The sequence below is a fragment of the Dendronephthya gigantea genome, unplaced genomic scaffold (assembly GCF_004324835.1).
Source record: "Dendronephthya gigantea isolate DGI-Jeju-01 unplaced genomic scaffold, DenGig_1.0 000125F, whole genome shotgun sequence".
Taxonomy (NCBI): domain Eukaryota; kingdom Metazoa; phylum Cnidaria; class Anthozoa; order Malacalcyonacea; family Nephtheidae; genus Dendronephthya; species Dendronephthya gigantea.
The window spans coordinates 281,946-301,647 of NW_021163135.1; the positions used below are offsets into that span (position 1 = coordinate 281,946).

The 19,702-nt window shown below is 35.6% G+C and overlaps 1 protein-coding gene and 1 long non-coding RNA gene across 2 annotated transcripts; both read right to left on the reverse strand.

The window, feature by feature from the left end:
* Positions 1–1,365: 1,365 nt before the first annotated feature.
* LOC114535792 lies at positions 1,366–6,641 on the reverse strand. The gene is made up of 3 exons (XR_003688361.1): positions 6,570–6,641; positions 3,337–3,557; positions 1,366–1,726 (listed from the first exon to the last, which is right to left on the reverse strand). It is a non-coding gene; the product is annotated as an uncharacterized LOC114535792 (long non-coding RNA).
* Positions 6,642–6,928: 287 nt separating this feature from the next.
* On the reverse strand, positions 6,929–16,705 carry LOC114535791. Its single transcript, XM_028557117.1, has 6 exons — positions 16,629–16,705; positions 11,102–11,325; positions 9,753–9,837; positions 9,279–9,403; positions 7,685–7,760; positions 6,929–7,242 (listed from the first exon to the last, which is right to left on the reverse strand). Exons 2-6 carry the CDS (start codon positions 11,278–11,280, stop codon positions 7,135–7,137), a joined length of 573 nt encoding a protein of 190 aa, XP_028412918.1. The 5' UTR covers positions 11,281–11,325; positions 16,629–16,705; the 3' UTR covers positions 6,929–7,134.
* Between the last annotated feature and the right edge of the window lie 2,997 nt (positions 16,706–19,702).

Here is a 19,702-nt window from a genome sequence, read left to right on the forward strand (position 1 = left end):
CCCAATAGTTTGCACTATTTAATTCTAATTTATAGCAAAACGTACGTTGCCCCTTGGGAGGAAACCGGTGCATATTCAACTGTCAGTGATCTTTGATCTTCATTATATTCACCATAACTTTCTATATGTTTTGCAATAGGAAATGACGCTTCCTCTGAAAATTGACACAGCTAGGTAAAGAAAAACATGGTTACACCACACCTTTTAGTTCTTTTACTTAATTATCCCTCTTGGATCACATGCATGTTTCTTTTTAGTTTTTGTACTCAAGGATGTTACGCAAGTAGTTTCAAAATATTTATTTTGCAACGTTTCAAATAGTAAGAAAAAACATCATGTAACGTGTTTAACTATTGAACAGGTTAAAGGGCAGTTAAACTATCCGAGACGTGGCGAAGTAAATATTTTTAAACCTCTTGTGTAATACGTCCTTGAGTAAAAAGACTATAGGAACAAACATGAACATCTATCCTCTATCCCGTACAAAAAAATTGCAAACAAATGCTCGAGTTAAACATCTGCATGAAAACAAGTTCAAATTTGTTTTTTTTTATCAGCAAATTTGTTTATATATTTTGTAACCCAATCAGAACGCATAAACATTGACTACTTCGGGTAAAAGGGTACATTATCTATTATTTACCATTTAATATGAAGTATTAAAAATTTAGGCATTCTCATTGGCTAGCCTTTTTAATATTAACAAATAAATTGATTAGCTAACTAGTTTAAAAGTGATCCGAAATGTTAAGAAAGGACTGGTGTTCAAATAAAAATGTATTTCTCGGGTGAAATAACTTAATATTTCTTGAAATATGCTATATTTCATTTTCAAATTTAGCTAGAGCTATAGCTCTTATATAACTAAACATAATCACACAAAATTTCAATTACTACATTTTTTAAAATACGGAAAGGATATCATCGATAAAATATTGCAGAATGGATTTCTTTTTTGACAATCCTTCTGAGCGCTGCTTGGCTAAAATATCGACTTCAATTTAGCGACTGCCGAAATGTATAAGAACCTTTGTCGAAATATGTAGAACGTCGAAGTTATACATGAGGTTTTTTAGTGACACAATTTACTCTTCTATTTTAGCAATGGTATATTCATAATATAAACCACAGAAAAAATCTTCACAGTACAATGCATGAGTCTCCATAGACTGCAGGTCTTGGGCGAAGGTAACTACTAGGTAAGTTATATAGATACATATAGGGTTGAGAGAAAAATTGACAGAAAAGTATTAAGACTTATTGATCAGCCAATAAGTGTTTTATTATATAGCAAATTTCAAAGAAAACGGATGAAAATATGCGACAAAAAAGGAGGGATACTCGAAATTTGGGTCATATGTCGCGTGAAACTGCATGAGGTTTAAGTCGCGTGATATGACAAAAAATAACGACTTCCGCTTTCATTAAACCCCTGGTTCAAACCTGAAAAACAACGTGACGTAGTTTTAACCAATCAGACTCAAACATTTAAACTTGCTATATAATGATAGGATTTATCTCCTACTTTTCAGAACCGCTTCTTCGACATATGTTTATGCCCCGCGCAAAAAATGATAGCTAACGTTCACAGACTAACGGAATATATAGGAAAAATACCTCTAAACGTGAAAATATACTTACTCTGACGCCGGTGCAATTAATGTTTATTGTGAACCCATAACATGGATCAACAAAGTAGGTCCAGTAGGCAGATTTCACTTCTATGCTGGATGTGGAAGAGATATATAGAAATGTACTCATATAATCATTCGTTTTACATCTCAATTTAAATGCTATTATAAAGGTGATTATTGAAAATACCTTTTGATCGAGCGACCACGGATTCTTACGCGATAATCCCCTAGGCGAATTTTTCAAAATGGGCTGCGAGTTTATCGCCAAAGTGACAGGTGCGCGGCACTCCCCCTCCAAGTGCCGAGCCCCCACCCCCAAGTGGGGGAGTGCCGTCCCCCCCAAGTTGAATTTATTACGCAATATTCCAAAAATCTGTTCTTATTCGGAAACACAGTTTCTGTATTTTGAAGTTACGAAATATTTACTATTGAGCTGATAGTAACGGCCACGAAATATTCCGCCTTTTAGGACGTAGCCTCGCTTAGTTTCTCTCGCTAAAATTTTAAATAGTTCTTTTCTCTTAGCAGTTAAGATTTGTGACATTTATAGCATACCATCACTTCCAGATCTAGCCTACCGTAATTGTGTTAACACGCCTCAACAATCTTGAGACTAATTAAATTAATTCTAATTGCTTTTTCATTTCGCTTTTGCGATCATCTATAAAGTGACTTGTAAATATTCTACCTATTCTTTATAGAAAAGGTTTTATTGTAATTTCAAAACAAAAAATTGTATACTCAATACTTGCGCTAAAAGTCTTAATTTGTTGAGCCGCAAATAATAAAGATATTAAAATAATGTTAAGCAAAAGCAAACGATTCAAGGTAGAGTGCTTGGTTTGTCATGCATCGTTTGACAACGACTACAGAAAGAAGCATAAAGAATTATGCCACTTAGACTATTTGAAAACGCGCCGACATGTTGGGTATAAAGTGGCAGGAGAACCAAGCAATGCGTTTGAGGTATTTGTTTAAATTAGGCATGAGCGCCACTGCGCTACTGTAGCTTTATCAGTGACACTTTTATTAACGATGAAAATTATTTTCGGGGTCGTAATAAAGAATGATAGAAAAACTGTAAAAAACAACTGGCTTTCTTGTGTACCCGTCGGAAAATATATGGACATTTGGTCTTCCATTCGGAAATTTTAGGTCAGCACCCAAACACCCCCCCCCCCCACTAGGTACGGCCCTGAGTGTAGGTTGCCAAAGGACAGAACAGAACGCGGGTATTGGGAGTTCATTAAATAAATCAGGTCAAAAGAACACGCCGTTTTTTACTTTAGACTTATGCATTCTACAGTTATAAAGATTTTAGGAATTGTTTCTGCGAACTATATGTTCACGTTGTGCTCACATACAATGAACCGAAATCTCAGACACGTGCCTCGCTCCCTTCTGAAAGACCTAAGTCGAATTTTAGTCTGAATGTTTATGGTTTAGGAACATACAAAGTCAGTTGAGGAAGGAGCTCATAATCCAAACCTATGCCCCTGAGTGTTATCAAGATGCAATACAAATCGCACAGAATTATAATGAGCCTGGCAACCAGCAAATCATTCTTTGTCTCTCACTGGTTATCATCATTCATTCTACATTCCTACTCGATATAGTTAATTATGTCATACACTGTATTCAGGTAACAAATGTTAAATAATCCATGTAGCTAACAAGTAGAATGATAAAAAACATGACTTACAAATAAGTTCCTTTCTTGCTGATTTTGTCCATTGAAATTTTATATGTTCCATTTTTAGTACTAAATTCACATCCACACCTCACTTTTTTGCAAACATAAGAATCGCCATTGATGCATGTGGTGAAGGAAAAACAAACCGCAATCCAAAAGATTAATGAAATTTCAAATGCTAAACCCATCACGTTGTGCCTTATTGAGAACCCAATTCTTATTATTCTGATCTGAAATGCCAAAATGATAAGGTATATGATGAGTACAATATAAAGAGATTTTTAAAGATATTTCCTTAGTATTACTCCCTCAGTATTTCTTTCATATAGTATGGAAACGTACAAATTTTCACCTCTCCCCTGAAACTTTAAAAATCCCTACAGTAAGCTGTCAATTGTGAATAGTGCTGAGGCTGCGTTACTGTTAGGCAAGGCAGCTGCAAAGCTCCTATGTCAATCAATGGTGTTTTATATTCCGCCCGGTCGAGCATTTCAAGCGTTATGCGTCAGAGAAAGCTTAATTCGAATAAAATAATAGTATAAGTAGTTAAGTTGTAAAATAAGGTTCACAGAAGCAATGTTTGAAAATTTTAATAGTTGTTGATGATAAATATTTTAAGTTGTGAACAATTTTAAGTATTGATCGATTGAGCAAAAGACCAACTCGACTAGTGCGTCAACGCCTTTGTTAGATGGTTTTTATTTCTGCGCGAGGTAGTGGATCGTTACAATAATTCAACTAAAGTTCGTTACTGTTCTCTTCTTTTTCTATCTTCGATCTTGATCGTCGTTAAATGTTCTTGTCTTCTTCGTCAGTTCTGTCGTTGAGCTTCTCCAACGTTTCATATACCTTCTTTACTCCGCTAGTCCACTCCTTTTAGTCCACTCTCGTGTTTAGTCCACTCCTTTTAGTCCACTCTCGTGTTTAGTCCACTCCTTTTAGTCCACTCTCGTGTTTAATCCACTCCTTTTAGTCCACTCTCGTATTTAGTCCACTGAATGTTCTGTTGCTGTGCGCCTCCTTTTATAATAAAATTTGAGGGGATCTTGAAGACGCCCTAGCTGTGCAAGGTGATGTGATTCACACAATCCAATCAGCGTTGTAGGTTGTAAGTGTGGGTTGGCGTTAGAAGCTCGGTCCAGCTCTCATACTTTGTTTACTTAAGGCCGGTGACGCACTAGTCAAGTTGGTCTTTTACTTAATCGATCACTGTTAAAACTTGTTCACAACTTAAAATATTTATCATCAACTTAAAGTACAATTATCAACTTATTACTCTGTGAACCGTATCTCAACTTATAAACTATTTTACTAATAATTTCATCGAATTAAGCTTTTAGTGACGTAAGGCTTCAAGTGCTTAACCGAGCAAAATATAACAAAGAGATGACTGACATAAACTAGTATCCGCCTAGAACTTATGTTCTTGAGTCGTGACACTTGTACTTTGTACGACATACTATTGTTTCGGAGGAAATCCCATGGGCTGTCACCTTATGACAGGAAAAGTAATTTTGTGATTCCGAAGGGTCATAATAATATTTATTTTACACTTCATTTTGTGTGACATGTTCCCCAAGTAAGTTCCTCGTCGATATTGACCTTCTATTTCTTAACAATGCTAAATTACATTATATATACGCATTTCGTAACACCTTGAATAAACAAGATATGAGAGCTGGAGTGAGTTTCTAACGCCAACCCACATTTCTCACTTACAACGCTGATTGGTTGGATAAGGATCAGCCCACTCTGGTTGATGACGTGAACAAGTGTCTCTCAATCTTTACTATAAAAGGGCGTGCACAACACCCGAGGCTTCGTTAAAGAAGCTCAACAAGACAAAAACAGACGAAGAAGGCACGACCAGAGCAAGAAGGAGCATTTAAAAACAACAGTCAAAACCTTGTAAAGATCTCCTACCATGCGTATATAACTGAATAAAAACCTTTTAACATTACTATACAATTTCCACCATTGGGCTTTAATATTTATTTTCCAAATATATCTTAATGATTATCAGTTGCACAACAAATGATCATCAGTTGATTTCAAGTGCTGAGGTTTTCCCCTGAAAACTATAAATTTTGAACTCTTTGAAATATACTTTTGATGCATCCACATTTTGGGCCTTTGAGAAAAGCCTAATCTCGAAGCTCAGGTTTTACTCTATTAGGTCTGTTCAATGCTTAATAATATGAATCATTTTACACTATCATTTTATTCTGACTATCAATAATCTATCCTCAGTTTACTAGAGCATTGCAGTTTACTAACTGAAGTATTTTCAGAGTATCGTAGTTTTGTAATTATCTATTTTTAACGAAACGTTTTTTAAAGGATGGAGAAAATTAAAAAATAAAAAAATAAAATAGAATATATAATACTAAGATACTGTCACACTCCTCCTAAAATCAAGTCCTACTAACGTCAACAATTGACAACAAGCGTATATAAATTAACAGTCATGCATGATTGAATAATGAATATTAATTAAATGTTTGGGAGCCGTTTCCATATCAACTTTTCTACAATGATATATCACAAATTCCCCCCATTATCACTCATGAAGAGTCTTAAAACAAAAGAGTTATATTACTAAACACGTTATAGAACAGCAATTAACCCATAAGGCATATTTAGAGTTATGAAAGTGGAAAAACTAGTGAGAAAAACTGGACTTAGGCATGGTATGTGGAAGCATCAAAACAAGACCAGACCTGTGGGAACACTTGTCCAGACTGGAATATGTTATCAAAATACTATTTTATTAGTAAATAACACGAATAATAAGTCGAAGAAAAACAAAATCGACGTCTATTTCATCGTTGTGTCAACGATGGAACTGTTGTCTATGGGTTTGTTGTCGATAATTATGAGCTTGTTGTCGGTTGTTGACATTTGTTGGAAGGCTAGAATCAAAATTCTACACTGAAGTAGCAAGCGCTTTCATCTTTCTCATCAGCACTATACAGAACTGTAGCTGCATTTTTAACACAACATTGGTTTTCAATTTCTAAAGAATAATTTTAAATAAAAGTCCACCAATATGATTGCAAGTTCGAGCTGTAGCCTTTATTCAGCCACTGTAGCCTTACCCTTGATCCGCCACTGTATGCATAAAGTATTGATGACGTTCAAAATCATACCAAATCCAAATCGAGAAGAATTATATAATTAATATTTGGATTACAAGACCCCTGAAATATATTAGAATTCAAAGTTTAAGCAATGTTTATTACCTATTTCCTTGCCAATATTGACTATAAGTTCTTCTGATCTTGTAAAATGAAGTCACGAGCATAAAATTAAGACAGTCACGAGATCGATGGTTTCGGGTTACAGCCACTGCAACACTATGCCAAACCTTTTTATTTTGACTATATAAGCTCTGCGGCTCATAGTCAGGCAGAGATTTAAAAACTGCACCGCAGTTGAATTGTCTCGGCATCATTCAGCATGAAAATTGAAATATGAAAACTCCTAAGTATGACATCCCTAACACTTTCCATTCAATGTTTTCTATTATATATATTTTCAGCCAAGGCTAATTTTTACTCGCATTACTGAATGGCGCTATAGTAGGATCGATCATAGTAAGTAAGTAAGTAAACTCTTTATTGAATGAGGGTAGCACAGAATAGTGTTACAAACTAATAGCCCTGTGAGAAGAGGCAACACTGTTTTACAATAAAAAAAAATTACACACACACTTCTACATCTGGATTAAACCCCATGCAGAGGCGTTTAATAAAAGCTGAAAGCTATGAGACCCCTAGTTGTGACCCCAGTTAGAGTGCGATTAGATTAGACTTCGAAAGGGATGCTGCCAGTTCTGAGGCTGCTTGATTTGTCCTGATTTGAACCTGGATGAACTTTTTGAGGAACAATGCTTGGTGATTTTATTGCGACTTTCTATAACATTTTAAAATCAAGTGATTAGAAACATCTGCAGTTAGTAAGTATCTATAATTAGGAATTCAATTTAAGAAGGTTTTAAACTTTTACTAGCTCATAAAAAAACGCAATAGGCGGCAAAAAGGTGGCCTTGTGTTGTGACTGAATAAAAATAAAATAAAATAAACTACTATAATTGCTTTGTCACACAGTGAGAGTGATTTCAAAAAGGCGTTAGCAAGCAATACGACGAAAAACATAGCGGATCTATATAGGGGTAGTCAGAATTAATTAAACAGCCAAATTTTAAATTCAAAACACTTTATTAACAACGCTATAAGTATTGCTCATAACTTTCAAAAGAATATTTTTAAGTAAAAAACCATTAATGTTACGATTTTAAGCTGCAGTAGTTTGTTTTAACTACCCCTAGATCCGCCACTGATTAAAACAGACTTACATAATCAAAGTCACTTGATTGATACACCGTTACCGAGGTTGCGCTGTCATATACCAAAATTAATTCCAAATGACGCCTACGGGAAAACGAAAAGAAACGTTGTGGGAAACCCAATTATTTTACACGATTCTATGAAGATTCTATCAAAGTAAATATATCAATTTTCACCACAATCAAGCATCAACACTTTAAGGCTTACGTGACATTGTCACTACGAGCCGCGGGTGAGTTGGCAGGATTTAAAAATTTAACAAGACTTAAATGGTCGAAGTTTCATTGTGTGTTTCACAGAAAAACCTTCCCTCTGCTGGGATCCGAAGATTTATCCCTGCACCCGATTAATGGTGCCGGGAACTGAACTACATGCATGATAGCGCGTTGCGTAATCGCTGTGCTTTCTGGGGTAATCCAAAGCGCCCGGTATAGAGGTCTGAGATTGTCACCGTGCTGAGATTGTATTGACACTACTGCGCATGCTCTGTTTGATAGTGCGCCTGCGATTAATACCGTGCGAGCTGAGATTGTATCAATCATATATTTTGATTTTTGGCACTTCACTCGATGCAGGAATATTCTGGATAGATAGATGGTTTATTTATTTATTTTTATTTTTTAAAGGGTCTTAATTTCGAGTGGTATTATACACACTTCAAATTCAAGCCCAGGAACAGTTGATAGAAAAATGAGTGTCTTATATCATGGAATAAGCTTGCACAAGCTGCGCCAAGTGTTTCTTTTTTAATTTATTACATTCGAATTATATTTGTTACTACATTCCCTATATAGATTCCTATTTTCAATGTTTTTCAATTTGTTGTATAGTTTTTGGAAACGATGCCTGCTAATGTTGGGGTTTCGTGCGATATCCTACCTTCTGCCGCTTCTCAAAATACTGGTGAGTCTAAACCGTCTGAAGAAAAGTTAACTTCAGAAGAGGCAAGAAGAATAAGACTTGACTTGCATAAACGTCAGTGTCAGAATCTGATAGAATATCTTAAAACTAAGAAGTAAAGATCAGAGCCCGACAAGAATGAAATCAGGAATACAAAAAACAAAGCTGCGACACATATTTTTGACACCACTAGTAAGTATTCAAGTCATAAGGCTTTATGTGCCTATTCTTACTGTCGCTATTTTTGTTAGGGTTGTGTCACCCATCTACTCGTAAATTGCAGTCCATAACCGGAAATTCAGGACATTAATTACCATATAAAAGTTCATAATGTAGGATTTCGCAATCAAAGATGGCTGCCATGTTATTATATAAGGCACGAGACAAAATTCGAAATTCTATTATACATATTGCAGTTGCGGACTTCGATTTAACACGGGTGGAAACGCAATACTTTTATGAATTTTTTTCATATTTTTATATTACCTTTAACAGGTTCCCCAGTAATGTCATTTCAGCAACTAACCATTATAGTATATATACTTGCAATATAAAAATTCTGACTTGCATGTAAGTAGGGTTAAAATCCCAAAATATTTATCAATTTGATCGTGGAATGAAGTTTCGTTGCATTTTAGTATAGTGTCACTTAATCTAACCCAATAGTTTACACTATTTAATTCTAATTTATAGCATACGTACGTTGCCCCTTGAAAGGTAACCGGTGCATATTTAACTGTCAATGATCTCTGGTCTTCATTATAATCACCATAACTTTTTATATCTTTTGCAATAGGAAAAGACTGTCCGTCTGCAAATTGGCACAGCTAAATAAAGAAAAACATGGTTACACCAAACCATTAACCAAGTATTTGAAATTAAACAGTTCATTTTGGATAAAAATAATCCCTTTTGGATAAAAATAATATACTAATTGTTCGCGCTAAACGGGAAATTTAGAACTTTTCTATTCCAGTAATGGTAATCCTAATAAGTCTCCATGGAGACTTATTTATATAGAGACGCAGGTTTTGGGCGAAGGTGACTTTGATACTGGAGAAATTTTTATGACCGCCTTTTCTGCATATTTTTACATCGCGTGAAACACACATTAGCAACATATATAGAAAAAAGATCTACCGTCTTATTTGATCCTCTGAACGTGAAAATACTTACTCTGACCCCCGTACAAATAGTGTTCATTGTAAACCCATAACATGGATCAACAAAGTAGGTCCAGTAGCCATTTCTAATTTCTTTGCTGGATGTGCAGAAAAAGACTGATATACAATGTGCATAAAATAATAGAATAAAATACTACAGTAAACGATATGTTTTTTCTATCGCAATAAAGATTACCCTGCCGCGGGCGTCCCAAAAAAGTACTCCCGTTTGATTGATTATAACTTTTTAACCAGTGAAGCTATTACACTGAAATAACTTTCATTAGATAAAGGGAACGTTAACTAGATTTTGGTATAAATTATTACAATTATATTTTACCTGAAAAATCAAGGAGATTAAGGCTCAAAGTTAAAATCGTATTTATAGATTTGTCCTTCGATCGGGGAAAGAGAATATCCGTGAAGTGTCGTTTAGCTTGTACGCTTAGAAAGCGTACATTGTTTCTATAGATTCGGAAATACCTGGGTATACGCATAACAAAACGCACTATTTTTTTACGTTTTTTGTTAATGTAACGTGTCGTATGTCAGTTACAACCCTCACCCGCAGCTGATGTTAAGCATAAAGAATTAAGCTGAAAGTCGAATGAGCCGCTAAAGTTATCACGAAGAAACAGAAAGTTGAATGAACCGCTGAATGCCAATAAAATGGTCACAAATATGTCACATGCGACAGCGATTTTTTTTACTTGCCAAAATGGAGATTGGCCGCGTGGGAGAATAAGTCTTGCGCGAAAAAAAAACTTAACGGATTTAAGGCTCGCTTTACAATACTCGTGGTATAAAATAATGCTACAGTTTGTTACTGTTAATACTGCGATCTTCAGTTAAGGGAAGCTTAATTAAGTGATATTTTAATCAGCGTATTTTGAATATCTTAGAGAAATCCCGAAATAACATACCGATTTTGAGAAGAAATATCTTTCCAGCTGATCTGGGTGTAAAAATCAACCAATCAGAAGCCAGATCTTCGACAAAACTGAGTTATCATTTCCTTCATTAAATTTTTCACCCTTTATACTATTAGTTGGAAGAATAAGTACAAATAACACCAGGCACATGATAACTCAGTTTTGTCGAGACGCTTTATGACGTCATGATCTCAGATCAGCTGGTTATGATCGCCTCGGATTACTGCGCGACAATCACCTAAACGGATTTTTCAGCTGATTTTTCGCCGAAGTGACAGGTGAGGAAGTGACAGAGCCTGGTCACTAGCAAATCATTCCTTGTCTCGCACTGGTTATCATTAATTCTACATTCCTACTCGATATAGTTAATTATGTCATACACTATGTAAAAAACCCATGTAACAAGTAGAATGATAAAAATATGACTTACAAATAAGTTCCTTTCTTGCTGATTTTGTCCATTGAAATTTTATAGGTTCCATTTTTAGTACTAAATTCACATCCACACTTCACTTTTTTGCAAACATAAGAATCACCATTTATGCAAGTGGTGAGGGAAAAATAAAGCGCAATCCAAAAGATTAATGAAATTTCAAATGCTGAACCCATCGTTACGTTGTGCCTTATTGAAAACCCAATTCTTATTATTCTGATCTAAAATGAAAATGATAAGGTATATGATGAGTACAATATAATTATTTTTTAAAATATCCTCAGTATTTTTATATTGTATGGGAACATAAACATACAAATTTGCACCTTTCCCCTAATTATCATAAAACGGCTCTGCAGTTGGTAGCACCTTATGCGGCCGATATCATCATCTTGAATACTTTCATTTTGATTTCTACTTAGCTGATGTATATTTTAGATATATTAAATAGAAGGATAACAGGGGATAGAGAGAGTGTCATAACGGCAAACGCATGTTGAGATTTTGACGTGGACGAAGATTTTATCTTGTGTATGATTGATGGTGAAACCTTCACTAGATTTTCCCACCCTTCGATGTTAATTTGGACCCTTCTTCGCTGGGCTGCAGTGGAAGAAATGGACAGCACGGCTCGAAAACTTGTTCATAGCTTTAGATATCGAGGACAAGCAACGACAAAAGCCTCTTGATGGAGGATCATAATTGTGTGATATTTATCATACATTGAAAGATGAAGAAGACAAAGGTCAAAGAACACGAATCTCGCGTCTGTTGGGACATTAAAGGAGATGTGCCACTGCCCTTCAGTCTAGAAGACATTCGGAAAGAGACTAGGAAAGATCCGGTCCTAAAAAGAGTTTATGATCATCTGAAACGCAATTTTTCCGAACGAAGATACTGCTTTACTTTACAGCCTTACAGCTTTACAGGAATATAAGCAGTGAATTAGCTATTTCTCAGAGGTCATCATACGTGGCCAAAGAATAGTCCTACCCACATCTCTTCACAAGAAAGTAATTGATATTGCACACGAGGGGCATCAAGATTTGGTGAAGACAAAGCAACTTCTTAGGTCAGGGGTATATGGTTTCCAGGTTTGGAAAACAAAGTTCAATCTCGTATAAATGAATGTATCCCATGCCAAGCGAAGGTACAAACAGCGTCCCAAGAACCTGTTAAGTCAACTGAATTACCAAAGAAAGTGGGAGTGCTTATCTATGGATTTCTATGGATTGCATGAAAAACTGGTCTTATATAGTTATGGTATGTGGAGCATCAAAACAAGACCAGACTGTGGGAACGCTTGTCCAGACTGGAATCTGCAGTACTATTTTATTTTTAAATAACACGAATAATAAGTCTAACGCCTGTATTCAAAAAGCTCACTCACCCTCACACTCATTGAGTGTGACATATGAATTTTGTTAATGCTGATCAATGAGAAAGTTTTTTTCGGAATAGATGGAAAGATATAAGGTAAATCACTGAAAATCAAGACCCTATTCGGCTGGAAATACCGCCATTGAAACGTTACGAGAAGATTAAGATTTCCCACTCAATGAGTTTGTGTGTGAGTGAGCTTTTAGAATACAGACGTAAGAAACACAATATTGACGTCTATTTCATCGTTGTTGATGACTATGGGTTTGTTGTTTATAAATATGAGCTTGTTGTTGGTTGTTGACATTTGTTGGTGGTTGTTGTCGGTTATTTGTGGTAGGACGGCTAGGATCAAAATTCTGCAAGTGGCAAGCACTTTCATCCTTCTCATCAGCACTGTACAAATAGCTGCACTCTTTGCACAACATAAGTTATTACTTGAAAAAAAATATGTCTAATAGCATAGAAACACAGCAAGAACAGACAATATTCAAAAATTTATATTAGGTAGGCATGCATGTGTACAGTAGAAACTCAATACTCCGGCGTTGGCGACGGAGTTGAAAAATGGCCTTGGTTTTGTTTTGCTTTTGTTATTTTTTTGCTGCCTTTAGGCAGCTTTCCTATTCTTGCGGATCGAAACTCCTTTCCAGACCTCTTTTCGGATGTATATGCATGGATCAGCGATGTATGGCGCGCGGAACCCGTCAAAATTCTAAACTTCAAATATTTGTTCTATTTTCGCAACTACGACGTTTTAAACTATACAAAATCCTTCTAAACAAAATTTACACGTCATTTTAAACGTCATTTATCCTTCCCTAAACTTCAAATATGCTTTCTAAACTTATTTATATTTTTTGTACTTCTATATTTCTTCATCACAATTAATAAGCTCATTTATTGGTTCTAAACTTCAGATATCAGTGTCTAAACCAGTTCACTGGTCTAAGCTCGAATTTTAAATTCCAATCACCCACAATTCAGCTCGCGCGTTATTTTAATTTATATGGCAAACAATATGGCGGAAAAGATTAATACTTCTCAAATACTGCTCCAAAATAACCAAAATGGGGATGGAAGAAGTGAGAGAGGGGTTGACGGTTTAATTACAAATGCTATCGTAAGTATTTCGCGCCTTCGAGAAATGCGATCTGCTATAAATAATGCCCAACAAACTCAGCCGTCTCCAACCATGGCATCAGAGATTGTTCGACTGTTTCCAACCTTTCAACATGCGGCCAGTCCGGCTACAAATGCTAACCGAAATCAAGGTCAAAATCTGGATCGAGGGCAAAGAGTGTCGAACAACAAGCGAACAACAGGCATGCTAGGCTATCGAAGAAATTTCTTAGACCGACAGTGTTTCTCTCATTTTTTTCAGTTCTGTTCATCATCCAGATTAGCTACCATCGTGTTAGTAAAATAACACGAGTTTAGACACTGATATCTGAAGTTTAGAACCAATAAATGAACTTATTAATTGTGATGAAGAAATATAGGAGTACAGGAAATATAAATAAGTTTATAAAGCATATTTAAAGTTTAGGCAAGGATAAAAGATCGACGTTTACCGAATGAGTAAATTTTGTTTAGAAGGATTTTGTGTAGTTTAGAACGCCGTAGTTGCCAAAATAGAACAAATATTTGAAGCTTAGAATTTTGACGGGTTCCACGCGCCATAGCAATGTTGGTTAGCGTCTTAGCGATAGTAAACTTGAATCTTTTGTCGGATGACGTTTACATTTTTATGACGTTTTTTGACGTATTTCTGTAGAATATTTTTATCGATGATTTATTGCTTTTGTAAATTGTAATTTCTACCCCAACAGAAATGAGTCGTCGAAGAGCAGCCAAAACCGCGGCGAGTACTACAATTTTAATAATTTATACGAAAACTAAGACTAATAAGCTATTAGATTATTTGATCACGCAAATGTCGTTGTAGTCGTTCATAAACTGACATTTTGTTTGTTTCCGGATGATTTAGTGCATGTAGATAAAAAAAGAACGACACTGTAAATTCTGTTTACAGGCCATCGAGTCATATGTGCTCGCTTGCCACGGAGAGAACTTAAATTTAATTTATGTACGTATATCATTACTTTAAAATACCAGTCAAGTTGATAAAATACCTGAAAATGGCAATCTGACTCCTGCTTACTAAAGGGTATACATATATCAATTTCGGTACTTATTATATCATAAGTGAAATGTAATTCATGTATAATAAAAAAAATCCATTTTATTCCAATTTATATACTAAATCGGGTACTATTATTTTTTTACATCACTAATATCTGGATAATATGGAAATTAGACAAATTCCCTACTTCCCTTATATTCATACAATTCTCTCAATATAATTATTTTCTTTAAATTTTTAGTTATATATTACAATAAGTATAATATAATTTAAAAACCATAACATCTAGCAGAATAAGAATTAAACACTACTCAGTGATCATATATCAAAACTGCATAACCAGATATTGTAATTTTAAAGTACTATGTTGCTACTAAATTACTATGTGCTACTAAATTACTATCTTATCATCTTTTCAATCTGTCATGCTTATCTATTTTCATAACTACAAAATAATAATGATGAAATAATCTTTCTTATAAATGTTTTTCATTATGATGATATAGTACTGATTCTTAGGAACAGCAACAGTCTCATCAACTTTGAATGCTAATCCACCTTATAGATTTATTGCACAGATTAGAACAGATTAATCTTGGATTAATCAGGAATAAGGCCCTTTTGGGCCTTGACTCTTACTGTAAAATAACTTATTTGATATATCCATTGGTGTGATAAATGCGGAGTTAAAGTAGGTTTACTACATCTATTGTTGAAAGCCTTGCGAAATATTTCCGAATGAGTTATACGTATGGGTATTAAAATTTATTGAATTTAAAGGTAATATAATTAAGCAATTTCTATTAGTGAAGTCATAAAATTATTTTTCAAATTTTGCTCACATAATTTTGCCCGTAAAATTACCCCCAATCTGCTCTCCCTTTGAGGCAGCACTTCACTTGGGATAGTAAATTCTAGTTTTATTATTATTTTTCGTCGTCGCAAGTGTGTTTTGGCGCGGAAATATACTAGTATTTGAAGTGGAATGCTCATTTGTACCCATGACTTGACTGGATGCATGCGACGCTTATTGAAGAGCGTATGTGACCGTATTTATCTACGTCAAAGTTTTATTTCGCAAGAGTTGTGGTGCACTACTCGAAATGTTTTGCCAATTTGATTTCGCCCGCATGATACGGCAATTCCTCCACGAGGCACGAATAAACCGTTCTTTTGATGCTGTTCGATTAAGTTTAGGTTTAATTGGGGTAAGAATATATTTAATACATGTGGATTCTGGTTCTATTTTAATAATATTGCTGCTATATTTCGCCGTTTAAAGATGTGGTCGTCTATGGCGCGTTGACACGTCGCACACGATTGACGAATACGATAGCATGAACCATGCATTTACATTCGCGAACACATTACACATATTACACGCTAATATGAGCTCTAAGGTTATCATATAAACGCGAATTCCAAAGCGTAAGACAAAGTGAAACTGTGAAAGTCATGTGAAAGCTATGTAAACATATCATGCGGTTTATTTACATCTTTGAACTTCTATACTTTTTGATACGATGTGCTTCTGAATTCCGAGGGCCTGTTTACATGGAGGTAAAAAGCGCATCATATTAAAAGCTTAACCTGATTTGATTAGTCTTTCACTATATGCAGTTTTCACGTCGCCTAGCCGGGATAACTCGCTCCATGTAAACAGGACCTGAATGTTGAACAACATTTAGGTTCACAACGCTTCTATACTTTTAAAGCACGGTGTGTTGTCTGAATATCGAACAACATTTACGTCCGCAAGGCATCTAAATGAGTATGAACTGTATTGTTTACGTTCAAAAGCTTTATATGGAAAAGAAAGGCACGCGCACGGCACGCCGGAGTTAACGTAAGAGAAGCTGTCTTGTTTATATCTACGAACGTTTATACGTACAGATTACAGTATTCACGACGTTCTAAATCATACCAAATACTAAATCAGAATTATATAATCTTTTAATTGCAAACCCAAGAAATATACTAAAATTCAAAGTAGATTACCTATTTCCTTGTCAATATTGAATAAGTTCCACTGATATTCACTACACCATTACAAAAATTTTAATATGAAGTCCTCTCAATTCCGGTTGGATGGGGGGGGGGTTGGGGTTGAGGCTATTATACCCCAAACTTTTTCCATTCACCTGAATTTTTCACCTGATTCTTTCTTTATCCAACGTTTTACCAACGGTTGTTTTCATTTCGCAAAGTTGGCGAGGGCTTCTTTTTAACCGTATCGGTGATAGGCATGTGGCGTCTTCATGATGACTGATGTTTATCCAGTTGATCTGAGTACAAAAATCAGCCAATCAGAAATTAGAGCCGTAACAAAACTGAGCAACCATTTCCTTCATTTTTTGAAACTTCAGTACGTGAAACTTCGAATTTTCTGTACTCGAGTAATTCAATTATTTTTGTACAGCAACAGCCTCATTTCTCAGTCAATTGTAAATTAGAAATTGATCTTTGCGCGTATTTATACTATCAATAAAAAAGACGCGGACTACTGTCTCCTTGCGCATGATCTAAGTTCTGTCGTTACCCTTTATGATGTCGTGAACTAAGATTAGCTGTATAGAATATATAATCTCGAATATAATCTGATTGGCTTGTGTCTAAAAATCCAAAATGTTTGCCCGAAAATTAGACAGTACACCTACGCCTATGTAAGGCTATGTTTAAGATCAAGTATGTACTTCAGCCTGAAAACCTTTAGTTCTGATTTCAATTAAGTATGGAGACTATAGGCATGTTTATAACCAATCATCCATTCTAGTCACTTTTTCAGTTTTTTGTAACTAAAGGTTTAAAGGTCTTAATTTCGAGTGGTATTATACACACTTCAACCAGGAACAGTTGGTGGATAAGTGAGTCAACTATAGGTCCTCAGGCAGGAATCGAACTTACGCTTTTCCGATTCCGGTGCAATGCTCTTGCCGCTGAGCTACAGAGGTAGCTGACAAGAGCAAGCGTGGTTAATGTGTATACTATGGTATAATGCCGGGAATAGGCGAGGGTAAATCAATTATGATTTTTCGCACTTTCACACTTCATTCCTGCATCGATTGAAGTGCCAAAAATCTGAATATATTTAAAGGCCCTCAATTGTAATATGATACGACGTGAAAATATCGAGTAAATGGCGTGGCATGTCCATATTTGAATGTATCACGCCATTTATTCGCCATTTTCACGTCGTTTTTGACGTTCACGTCCTCATGCTAAATCTCCCTATTAAACCGAACGCTGTGCCTTACTCAGTTAAAATTAAGAATTGGGAAATTTGTCCTCGAGCGGGCGCGGAGCGCCCTGCGAGGGTATACTAATTCCGCTGGGAGACTATTTACACTCGGGTATTGTGACAGAACATAGCGGAATCCAAAGTTGCCCAAATTCTATGTAATGGACCATGGACGTTCAATGGTCATGGTACTTGTGCGCACGCGCCAAATTTAAACCAGCGAAGACTGGTGATTAACAACTTGCTGATTGGCTAAAACGAAACGTTTGTGTTTCAGTGAAAAACGTCAGCAATTAAACTGTCATTTTGGAAACTATTTTTTTAAAAAAAAAGTTTCCAAAACACAATATGAAATGTGGAATTAAATAAAATCAATATAAACACTGGGAAAAGTTAGCGGTGAAAAGGAACAACTCGTAGTTTATAATCCTTGAAATTGTAGGTGTCTACTTTGTTTATTTTGAGGTTCATTTCGTCTTTGCTGTTCAAATACAATTTATGACTTTGGTACAGTATGTCGTTTTGCTCGGTTTTGCGAAGAAATAACCGACTATAAAAGTCTTTACATCATCGTTTTAACTTCAAAAAGAGTTCTTAAACGCGTAATTCGGAGTTTTAATCTAACAAATATCACTTTAAAGCTTTTATAGAATCGACTGCAATCACTGCATAAATTCAATAATCGAAAAACGATATTCGACGTTTACTGCTTGGTTACTTATATTATTTGCGCTGTTTTGACGTTTTGAAGGTTTATAGCTATAGTGAAGTATTATATCTCTCATTTAACTGTGAAAGTCTATAACTGCATGCAACGCAGTGCAGCAGGTAAACGGCCAACGGGTGATTTCACTTCCCCTTTACGACTGTTTTGTTTCCGAAAAATTTTGAAACACCCCTCATCAGTTCAGTGTAGGCTTTACACAAGTCATTTCAAAATATATACCTAGAAGGTTAGGTCTGGTTAGCTCATGAAAGGTTTATCAGCCTACGCTCCCAAACGACTATGTTGCATGCCACTATGGTGCACTAACCTACGACATCGAGCTGCCCACGTCAAATAAAGACTTCTGGGAACTCGCTCGGCCGTTAACTCAAGATATCCGATACGATATTCGCGATAAACACTTAGAATTTCTATCGAAAGTCGAAATGTTTATAAAAAACGTTCTACATGAAGGCAGTCTTAAACTAGCGTCTCGAAAGAAGTCGTCTCTTACCGTATCGAATATTGGGTCTGTCTTCACGGAAACCAACCCTGAAGACTTATTTCATCCGCAAGAGTTAATAGTTGGTACACCAATTCAAAAAAGGCTTGGAACTTTTGGGAACTACATTATTGGTCTAAACGGCAAACTACATTACATGTTCTGCTACGATGACAGCATTATTTCCCCTGAAATCGCTCAAAGTTACTCACACGGTGTCTGGAACACATTAAAGCTTCAGTCTTAAATATATTCGGTGGCAAGACATCCATGCATGCATGCATGCGGATCCAAGATAAGGGAGAATAAATTACTATACAGTTCTTTGCCACGCCTAACGCTTGTTGAGTGAAACGATTGACTTGCTTTTTATTTTGAACTTAACCACCGTTTTAGCTAAACGGGCTTGATATTACCGGCCCCTGACAGCCAACTTTAAACTGAAAGCTTGTTTGCTGTAGTTGAATATCTTAATGTGAACTGAATAATTAGACTATTGAGTAAGATAAAATCTCTAGTTATTTTATCTCTCGTTATTTTAAAATAGCTGCACTGCCGTTAAATCAGTTACCTCTTTTAAAATCGCTGTATAGAAGTAAACTTAGATATAAGGGTACGGCGTTCGA